Source organism: Salvelinus fontinalis, chromosome 13 (assembly GCF_029448725.1).
Source record: "Salvelinus fontinalis isolate EN_2023a chromosome 13, ASM2944872v1, whole genome shotgun sequence".
In the NCBI taxonomy this organism is placed as follows: domain Eukaryota; kingdom Metazoa; phylum Chordata; class Actinopteri; order Salmoniformes; family Salmonidae; genus Salvelinus; species Salvelinus fontinalis.
In genome coordinates this window covers 21,889,577-21,901,207 of record NC_074677.1, presented here as the reverse complement: position 1 = coordinate 21,901,207, position 11,631 = coordinate 21,889,577, and the positions used below count along the sequence as shown (strand labels likewise).

At 44.0% G+C, this 11,631-nt stretch overlaps 1 protein-coding gene across 2 annotated transcripts in view; it reads right to left on the bottom strand.

The window, feature by feature from the left end:
* LOC129868253 (serine/threonine-protein phosphatase 2A 55 kDa regulatory subunit B beta isoform) overlaps nucleotides 1-11,631 on the bottom strand; it is a 160,184-nt gene that overhangs the window by 96,685 nt on the left and 51,868 nt on the right. The window contains exon 1 of one of the 2 annotated variants that reach the window (XM_055942058.1): nucleotides 1,494-2,283. The exons of the other annotated variant lie outside the window; for it this stretch is intronic. Within the exon in view, the coding sequence (XP_055798033.1) occupies nucleotides 1,494-1,563 (70 nt within the window). The 5' untranslated portion in view covers nucleotides 1,564-2,283. Of the gene's footprint in view, nucleotides 1-1,493; nucleotides 2,284-11,631 lie in introns of those variants that run through there. 2 annotated transcript variants of the gene reach the window in all.

The window sequence follows — 11,631 nt, the reverse complement described above, 5'->3', positions numbered from 1 at the left end:
TTATATAAGATGGCAGGGGTATTCAACATTATTGTGTTTTGATGTATTTCTAAAATCTTGTAAGACTTTTCTGATCGATGTCACTACTGTAAGAGATAAGAGCGTCTGCTAAATGACTAAAATGTAAATGTGTTTTATAGACACTTCGTTTTCATTTGACATCAAATGTGATGTTCTACTATGAACTTCATGTGTTAGAGCTTATGTGGCTTTTAACGTGGAAATGCCCTAAAGCACCCGTGTCAGAGACAATGCAACAACGCTTTCAGTAGGAAAGAAGGGCACAGGTTAAACCCTCCTGGAAATTGCAGTAGCTAGGCAGTTTAGCGACGAGGTTGACTACTGAGGGGAGAGACTGGGCGAGAGAAATGAGAGTTCATCTGGTGTTATGTGTCGTAGCTGTATGAAGCCAGTGGCATCTGCCTGTCTGCTGGTTCAGCTTTTATGGGTATTTCAGCTCTCTCGTTTCTCATCTCACTGGCTGGGCTGCTCAGTATGATTTATCTGCTTTCTGTTGATATAGCCCTGAATCAATCGATTAAAGCCATGTGCAAGATGGAAATCAAAATGGGAATGACCAACATTCTCTTTGTGCTATCTTGCATATTTCAGGATTGACATAAAAAAAAGACAAAATGTTTAGAAAACTAAAGTTGAATTCTGAAAAGCAAAAATCGGATTGTCTCATGTTCCATCTTGAAATACTTTGTTGTAACCTGCACTACTCTGACGCCTGCAAAACTCGGCCCATAAATCTGTTACTGCACACGCAAGGAGTTGCTCCACTGCTACAAACACAGCATACCATTACGAAAGCAGGTGGAATCCCAATAGTTTATAGACAATGTTTACCGATTAAAATGCTGATACTATTACTAATAATAATAAGAAATCTCACTCTCTAAATGAATTATTGCGTATCGATCAATATTTCCTCGTGTGGTTGATATGAAATGGTCATCCTAATACTGTTTGTGATCTGCTGTTGTGTAGTTGACCAGAAGGATTAGCCTATTTCCCTGTGGGAATTGTGTCACCGACTCCACTCTGGACTTAAAGACCCGCGCTTCTAAAGCAGCTGGATGTGCGTAGCTTCTGTGACTTATTCCGAATAGATAGAAATGAACATATCCATGACTGCATTGTGCATTCTCTAATATCTGAACATCTCGATAATGCCACACCACTGACACACTACAGTACAGGTTAATGCAAGACAGCCATTCCTTCTATTCTACTCTATTTTCTGAGAAAGAGACTGCAGGCCTACAGTAATTAGTACTAACCAAATGTTCTTGTCATTTCAACCATATGACAAGTCAGTAACACACCAGTTGTCCCTAAAAAGCCATGCACAGCACCCCCAAAACGGTGTACTACATTTGAAAAATTCCGATGATAAGCTACATGCCGGCGGTGGAACACCGGTTCGCATTCTATAGCCTACATTTTCTTTAAAGCGATATATGTATTAATTCAATATGGATAGATACCTTCAGTTGCATAGTTGTGGTCCCGGAGGAAGCTGTTGTTGATTTTGCGGGTGTCGATTTCTTCATCCATTTGTGCTTTTATTTAGTAAACCAGAAACAGAGAAACAGGTATCCATGGTCCCGAAACATCGCTTCAGCACAGGGTCGGCGCGAGCTGCACGCTGTTCGTCATGATTCGACCCTTTCCAGAAATAAGAACGTGAAAAAGAGGCAGAAACCTCACCGTTCGTATCAATGTGATAGGAGGGAAATGCCTGTCCCTTTCGAGACGTTGGAAGGTGTGGCGTTGGATGACAGGCACGATGGCGCTCAGATTAAAGTGTGAGAAAACGAACTATAAAACCAACAGAAAGATTATAGCTGCGCATTTTCCTCTCCATTGCCAGATGCGCCATAAATCAGTGCAGGCAGAGAAGGGTGTGTGAGCAGGTCATTATTTTGCCTCAGTCCGCTTGCATAGCAGGGTCAGTTTCCTCTTGTCGTCTAGGATCACCCGGTTTCGCCTCGACGTGTGACTTTGCCGCCAAACCGCACCGGGTGCTCCACTGCTGCCTGCAAGGGTCTTTCTGTCTGTCAGTCACTCCCTCTCACAACGATGCCACCTTGGCACCCTGTGCTCCACTGCTGCCTGCAAGGGCCTCTCTGTCTGTCAGTCACACCCTCTCACAGCGACGCCATCTTGGCTCCCAGTGCTCCCTGCAAGGTTCTCTCTCTGTCTGTCAGTCACTCCTTCTCACAGCGACACCATCTTGGCTCCCTGTGCTCCCTGCAAGGTTCTCTCTCTGTCTGTCAGTCACACCCTCTCACAGCGACGCCATCTTGGCTCCCAGTGCTCCCTGCAAGGTTCTCTCTCTGTCTGTCAGTCACTCCCTCTCACAGCAACGCCATATTGGCTCCCAGTGCTCCCTGCAAGGTTCTCTCTCTGTCTGTCAGTCACTCCCTCTCACAGCGACGCCATATTGGCTCCCAGTGCTCCCTGCAAGGTTCTCTCTCTGTCTGTCAGTCACTCCCTCTCACAGCGACGCCATCTTGGCTCCCAGTGCTCCCTGCAAGGTTCTCTCTCTGTCTGTCAGTCACTCCCTCTCACAGCGACGCCATCTTGGCTCCCTGTGCTCCACTGCTGCCTGCAAGGTTCTCTCTCTGTCTGTCAGTCACTCCCTCTCACAACGATGCCACCTTGGCACCCTGTGCTCCACTGCTGCCTGCAAGGGCCTCTCTCTGTTAGTCACTCCCTCTCACAGCGACGCCATCTTGGCTCCCACTGCTCCCTGCAAGGTTCTCTCTCTGTCTGTCAGTCACTCCCTCTCACAGCGACGCCATCTTGGCTCCCTGTGCTCCCTGCAAGGTTCTCTCTCTGTCTGTCAGTCACTCCCTCTCACAGCGACGCCATCTTGGCTCCCTGTGCTCCACTGCTGCCTGCAAGGTTCTCTCTCTGTCTGTCAGTCACTCCCTCTCACAGCGACGCCATCTTGGCTCCCTGTGCTCCACTGCTGCCTGCTGTTGCAACTGCTCCACTAGCATTATTGGCTCCTCCCCGACAGGTTGCCTCTGTCGACCTGCGTCAGCATCACAGTGATATTTGCAAACATGCGGGGACAGTGTGCACCCTTCATATCAGGGGGACATGGTGGTCAAACTTCAACAGATTTGCTCAATTTGATCTCCAAAAACATCACCCAAAAAAAGGATAGCTTCCTAATCCTTCCTGATAATTGTTGCCCCAAAAAGTGTGTGTGTCTGTGTGTTTTCTCATTTGTGTTCTTTCACAAACCCAATTTCCAATTACATTTCCCCGGGTTGAATTTGGACATGGTGGTGAGGGTGGGTGTCTGTCTGAGATGTTCCCCTGCCAATCCTGCCCCGACATGTTGAAACATTCTGCTATAGCAAAGGTTATTTAACAGCCCACTACCCTTCAGCTAGGTGGGAATAAATCACCTACATTATCTACATCCCCCAATAATGAGGGTCACTCATGCATACAATGAATAGAAGTTCCATCCACGCCAAAAACCTGTGACCAGTTGAATATCCCAATCTGATTGTCCCCTCACCATGACAAACCTATACCCTCAACCCCTAATCCTTTTAGGAGATAGTCCTCACCAGCCCATGAATCATCTGTATTCACATTCACTCTAAATGGCATAGAATCTGTCTTTGCCTTCATGCTGGGCTTAACAAACTATTATGATCATTCTATTTAGGCGCTGAAGCGTATATGGAAAGGAAGAGGGAATTAAAAAGGCATTGATTTCCAGAATCACCACACAGTGATGTGCTCTATAAGTGGGAGACTGGGAGACTGAGAGACTGGGAGACTGAGAGACTGGGAGACTGAGAGACTGGGAGACTGAGAGACTGGGAGACAGAGAGACTGGGAGACTGAGAGACTGGGAGACTGAGAGACTGGGAGACTGAGAGACTGGGAGACAGAGACTGGGAGACTGAGAGACTGGGAGACTGAGAGACTGGGAGACTGGGAGACTGGGAGACTGGGAGACTGAGAGACTGAGAGACTGGGAGACTGAGAGACTGGGAGACTGGGAGACTGGGAGACTGGGAGACTGAGAGACTGAGAGACTGAGAGACTGGGAGACTGAGAGACTGGGAGACTGGGAGACTGAGAGACTGGGAGACTGGGAGACTTGGAGACTGGGAGACTGGGAGACTGGGAGACTGAGAGACTGGGAGACTGAAAGACTGAGAGACTGAGAGACTGGGAGACAGAGACTGGGAGACAGAGAGACTGAAAAACTGAGAGACTGAGAGACTGCATTAAGAGAAGCCTTCTGATGGATGACATTAACAAGCAGAGCTCATTGCTGTCCTGGGGAAGGAGGATGGAACAGCGGTACTATAGGGCTGTGAACTAAATGACTCTTTACTGCGTCTTCTGACAGACAGACACACAGCATCGCGCACCAACAAAAGCTCTGACACACACACACACACACACACACACACACACACACACACACACACACACACACACACACACACACACACACACACACACACACACACACACACACACACACACACACACACACACACACACACACACACACACACACACAATGGTCTAAGGGGCTTATACTGTAGGGGGTGGAAAAAGCTTTGAAGGAGCCCAGACTGAGATCAACAATCTGACTGATCTAATGAAACCTTCAGCTTCCAGAACACACAACCACAGCAGCAGTCTGTTGACTGAAACCTCTACCTGTGTGTGTGTGTGTGTGTGTGTGTGTGTGTGTGTGTGTGTGTGTGTGTGTGTGTGTGTGTGTGTGTGTGTGTGTGTGTGTGTGTGTGTGTGTGTGTGTGTGTGTGTGTGTGTGTGTGTGTGTGTGTGTGTGTGTGTGTGATGGGGGGAAAAAATGGATACGGTTACATATCCGGATTTTATTTTTAATGATATATCATATTATTTTGACAATATCGCAATATTATTTTTTGCGGTAGTCAGCTGTACTTGCATCCAAACGGCAGTATTTTCCCTTCATAGTTTGTTCTCTGTTTCTTTTTAAATAGGGAGGTAATTTGTTTTAAGGACCATGGCTGAACAAAACTATTTTTCTCATGGCTCTCTCTGGTCCCTCTGCAGCAGGCATATAGTGAGCAACATGTTTGGAACATCAAAACGCAATAAAATCACAGTATAGAATCACACTACACGTATAGAATCACACTACACGTATAGAATCACACTACATATAGAATCACTATACATATATAATCAGAAATACAAGCTGAAATAAATCATTCTCTCTACTATTATTCTGACATTTCACATTCTTAAAATAAAGTGGTGATCCTAACTGATCTAAGACAGGGAATTTTTACTAGGATTAAATGTCAGGAATGAAAAACTGAGTTTAATGTATGTATGTAAACTTCCGACTTCAACTGTAAGAAATGACACTACATATAGAATCACATTACATATAGAATCACATTACATATAGAATCACATTACATATAGAATCATACACTTCATATAGAATCACATTACATATAGAATCACACCACATATAGAATCACATTACATATAGAATCACATTACATATAGAATCACATTACATATAGAATCACACTACATATAGAATCACATTACATATAGAATCACACTACATATAGAATCACATTACATATAGAATCATACACTACATATAGAATCACACTACATATAGGATCACACTACACATATAGAATCACACTACATATAGGATCACATTACATATAGGATCACACTACATATAGAATCACATTACATATAGAATCATACACTACATATAGAATCACACTACATATAGGATCACACTACATATAGGGTCACACTACATATAGAATCACACTACATATAGAATCACATTACATATAGAATCACACTACATATAGAATCACACTACATATAGGATCACACTACATATAGAATCACACTACATATAGAATCACACTACATATAGAATCACACTACATATAGGATCACACTACATATAGAATCACACTACATATAGGATCACACTACATATAGGATCACACTACATATAGAATCACACTACATATAGGATCACACTACATATAGGATCACACTACATATAGAATCACACTACATATAGGATCACACTACATATAGAATCATACACTACATATAGAATCACACTACATATAGGATCACACTACATATAGAATCACACTACATATAGGATCACACTACATATAGAATCACACCACACATATAGAATCACACTACATATAGAATCACACTACATATAGGATCACACTACATATAGAATCACACTACATATAGAATCACACTACATATAGGATCACACTACATGTAAAATCACACTACATATAGGATCACACTACATATAGAATCACACTACATATAGAATCACACTACATATAGGATCACACTACATATAGAATCACACTACATATAGGATCACACTACATATAGAATCACAATACATATAGGATCACACTACATATAGGATCACATTACATATAGGATCACAATACATGTCGTATCGGCACCTAAGTATAGTGATATCGTCTCGTGAGGTCCCTGGCAATTCCCAGGCCTAGTGTGTGTGTGTGTGTGTGTGTGTGTGTGTGTGTGTGTGTGTGTGTGTGTGTGTGTGTGTGTGTGTGGGTGCACACCTAAGTGTGATCTCAGAATCATCATTACATCAGTCATTGGAGTGTATAATGCAGAGTATTCCAGCACATTCTATTATAATGGGACACCTGCTTCAAGCACTGAGCATCAGAAACACCCAGACAGTAATGGCTTTATTTTAACACACAATCTCTCTTGTAGGTGGTGTCATAATTACATGGCCTGGGGGATGGAGCCTGATGAGAACACACAGTGTTGTCCTCCACAGAGAACATGCATGGCCAGAGTCTGCCTCCAAATTGTCTCTGTCGTTCAACCTGCCCCCTGTGCCCTCCTCACTCCTGGCTGCTGCTGCAGTGGCTATGGGGAATAATCCTGGTCTGTTGTGTTTCCTCTCTCCCATCCCCCCTTCTCTCTCTCTCTCTCTCTCCATCTCTCCATTGCCTGGCCCTCCTCCATCCAAACCTGAGCCCAGAGCCACCACCCCAGTCAGTGTGCTCTGCTCAACCACTGGAAGTAGCTAGGTCCACAGCTTCACAGGCTTAGCTGTGCAGTGCTATGCTTACTAGCCATCCACCCTGCTCATAAGACTGGGCTAATACAGTAGTACAGGGTTATTTGGCTGTCCACATAGGACTCTGACCTGGGATCAGCTAACAGAGTCATTGTATTGTATAGAACAATGTGATACAACAAGACATGACTGACTGCAGAACTGTCACAACTGCCCTCCTGAATAACTGGGAAACAGGACTGTTTTGTGTACACAAGTTGCTATCTAGAACCTTAAATGTAGGAGAACCCTTTTTGGTTCCTGGCAGAACCCTTTTTGGTTTCATGTAGGGGTTTCATGTAAAACCCTCTGTTTGAAGGGTTCTACTTGGAACCTGAAAGGGTTCTACCTGGAACCAAAAATGGGTCTTCAAAGGGTTCTCCTATGGGGACAGGCGAAGTACCCTTTTGGAACCCTTTTTTCTAAAAGTGTAGCTGCTCAGACACAGACCTATTCTGAAGAAAAGAATGGTAAAAGTATAGAATGATTATAAGGGTACTATTGGAGATGTATTCTCTTCAGGTGGTGAGGTCTCAGAGGTTCGCTTGTGGAGAATGTTTTAATAGCAGTTGAATTAGCAACGAGAGGGGAATGATTTAGAAAATCAGTTTTGCCACTAGACACCTCAATATGCTCCACAAACTGCTGTAAGGAAGATAGCCAACTCGTCTATTTGAGGCAGGAGGGGGTTGGGACCGGAGCTGCAAGGTAGAGTAAAATAGAGGAGAGGAAGAGGAGGATGGGAAGAAGAGCCTGCCTTGCTCCGGCAAAACGCTACGCCACGCTCACGGACATTCCTTTCTTCTCCGCAACGAGTCTGGATCTGATTGGTGCCGGAAACCGATGGATTGGGCCAGAGCAAAAAACTGAAATACCTTATTTACATGAGCATTCAGACCCTTTGCTAAAATTGTAATTGATCTCAGGTGCATCCTGTTTCCATTGATCATCCTTGAGATGTTTCTACAACTTGATTGGAGTCCACCTGTTGTAAACTCAATTGGTTGGACATGATTTGGAAAGGCACACACCTGTCTATAAGGTCCCACAGTTGACAGTGCATGTCAGAGCAAAAACCAAGCCATGAGGTCGAGGGACTTATCTGTAGAGCTCCGAGACAGGATTGTGTCAAAGCACAGATCTGGGGAAGGGTACCAAAACATTTCTGCAACAATGAAGGTCCCCTAGAACACAGTGGCCTCCATCATTCTTAAATGGAAGACGTTTGGAATCACCTAGACTCTTCCTAGAGCTGGCGGCCTGGCCAAACTGAGCAGTTTGGGGAGACCTCTGGAGTTCTGTCAGAGCTCCAGAGTTCTTCTGTGGAAATGGGAGAACCTTCCAGAAGGACAGCCATCTCTGCAGCACTCCACCAAATCAGGCCTTTATAGTAGAGTGGCCAGACGGAAGCCACTCCTCAGCAAAAGGCACATGACAGATGCTTGGAGTTTGCCAAAAGGCACCTAAATGACTCTCAGACCACTAGAAACAAGAATATCTAGTCTGATGAAACCAAAATTGAACTATTTGGCCTGAATGCCAAGTGTCACATCTGGAGGAAACCTTGCACCATCCCAACGGTGAAGCATGGTGGTGGCAGCATCATGCTGTGGGGATGTTTTTCAGCAGCAAGGACTGGCAGACTAGTCAGGATCGAGGGAAAGATGAATGGAGCAAAGTACAGAGAGATCCTTGATGAAAACCTGCTCCAGAGTGAAGGTTCACCTTCCAACAGGACAAGCGCACAGCCAAGACAACGCAAGAGTGGCTTCGGGACAAGTCTCTGAATGTCCTTGAATGGCCCAGCCAGAGCCCAAACTTGAACCTGATCGAACATCTCTGGAGAGTCCTAAAAATAGCTGTGCAGCGACGCTCCCCATCCAACCTGCCAGAGCTTGAGAGGATCTGCAGAGAAGAATGGGAGAAACTCCCCAAATACAGATGTGCCAAGCTTGTAGCGTCATACCCAAGAAGAGTCGAGGCTGTAATCGCTGCCAAAGGTGCTTCAACAAAGTACTGAGTAAAGGGTCTGAATACTCTCTCTCTCTCTCTCTCTCTCTCTCTCTCTCTCTCTCTCTCTCTCTCTCTCTCTCTCTCTCTCTCTCTCTCTCTCTCTCTCTCTCTCTCTCCTCTCTCTCTCTCTCTCTCTCTCTCTCTCTCTCCTCTCTCTCTCCCTCTCTCTCTCTCTCTCTCTCTCTCTCTCTCTCTCTCTCTCTCTCTCTCTCTCTCTCTCTCTCTCTCTCTCTCTCTCTCTCTCTCTCTCTCTCTCTCTCTCTCTCTCTCTCTCTCTCTCTCATCATGCAAAAGAGAAGGCAGAATATCTAGACCTGAATTCTCTTCTGAACGATGATGATGATGAATGCTGTGTTGTTGACAGGGAATCTACATGATATAATACCAATAGAAACATTCTCTGTCTCTTTCAACAGTTGTAAAATAGGATGCCATATTACTTACAGAATGTGTCTAGTTTATTTTAAGAAACCTAAGAAATACTAATAAAATGTTATGTTTTATTGTCACATACACCGGATAGATGCAGTGAAATGTGTAGTTTTACTAGTCCCCAGTGACAATCATTGTTTTAGTCCTGGGCTGGGATCCATGAAAACAGCAACAATAACATTGCAGAATCACATACAACATACACTAACATGGTTTGGGTTTTTGATATTGCTGTCAAACACCATTTTGTGTGGGCCAACTGTACATGCTGGATACTAAATCAAGAAGATAAAATGTAAAATAATTCAGACATTATTTATGACCATGCCAAGTCATAATAATACCAGCATGCATTTCACATGTATGGCTCAAAGGATTTGTCTTTTCCCTATAGCCTACTCCTGTATAGTGGGTTGTGTGTCATTTTAATTGTATTTTATTTCTTTCTTATTTTACCAGTTGAGTTGACTGGGAATACATTGTCATTTACAGCAAAGACCTGGGGAAATAACTGTCCTCGTGAGAAAGAGGCCCTATATCTGTGATTCATCCAGGCCAGATCAGATGATGACAGAGTGACCCGTCCCACGGTCCTCTCTCGCTCTTTAATCTCTGCCTATCTCGCCAGATGCAACATTCATCAATACATTTGACTCATTGACAGATGTCACATGACCAGTTCATTTCTACACTTCATTAATGCTTTCCTATCCTACCCTTTGTTCTCTTTATTTCTAGTTCCATGCAAGCCACAAATCAATAGCCAAAGCCTAATCCTTAGATAGAAAAACAGGTCCTTGACTCGCATTAAATCATTAATTCATAGTGAAATGACACATACTTCCTGTTGTGCACAAAAAGGAGAAATGCAAAGTAGTTTAAAAACCTTAACAAAAGATTACTTAAAGGCAGCAATCAATTTCAGGTAAACATTTCTGAACAAAGACAATTTCACTGCATGACTTAACCTTTTGTTTCATGTGTTTTTGATCAATCTCTGAGGAAATGAGCCCTCTCTGTGAAAGAACCAAATGAAAAGGACTGGCAGTAGACCAGATACTACCAGAGACTGTTGTCTATAAGTAGACCAGATACTACCAGAGACTGCTGTCTATAAGTAGACCAGATACTACCAGAGACTGTTGTCTATAAGTAGACCAGATACTACCAGAGACTACTGTTGTCACGCCCTGGCCTTAGTATTCTTTGTTTTCTTTATTATTTTAGTTAGGTCAGGGTGTGACATGGGGAATGTTTGTGTTTTGTTGGTTTTGGGTGTTTTTTATGGTAAAGGGGTTGTTGTATAGTATATGGGTTTGTGTGGAGTACATGTGTCTAGTGTTGTCTATGTATGTTTAGTGGTCTAGGAGAGTCTATGGTTACCTGAATGAGTTCCCAATTAGAGACAGCTGATTTCGGTTGTCTCTGATTGGGAGCCTTATTTAGGGTAGCCATAGGCTCTCATTGGTTGTGGGTAATTGTCTATGTCAGAACGTTTGTAGCCTGTGTGTGTAAGTGCACAACGTTTATTAGCTTCACGATCGTTTGTTGTTTTGTTAGTTTGTATTAAGTGTTTCGTGTTTATTTTTCGTCATCTTTAAAAAATAAAAGAAGATGGCTTATTTTCCTAAAGCTGCGTTTTGGTCCGTCAATCCTCCACACGATCGTGACAGAACTACTCACCATCGGACCAAGCAGCGGAAAACAAAGCAACAGCAGCAATGTCAAGACTCCTGGACGTGGGAGGAAATTCTAGACGGGAGAGGACCCTGGTCACAGCCAGGGGAATATCACTGCCCCAAGGCAGAGATGGAGGCAGCACGGCGACACGGGAGGAAGCCCAAGAGACAGCACAAAAAAATTTTTGGAGGGGGGCACTTGGAGCAGTCGGCGAAGTTGAGGGGTGAGTCTGAGTGGGTCGAGGAGTTATTGGACAGATTGGAGGAGAGTGAACGAAGGGGAGATTATGAGACATTCGAAGAGTTGTTGACGAAATTGGAGGAGAGTGAAGAGAG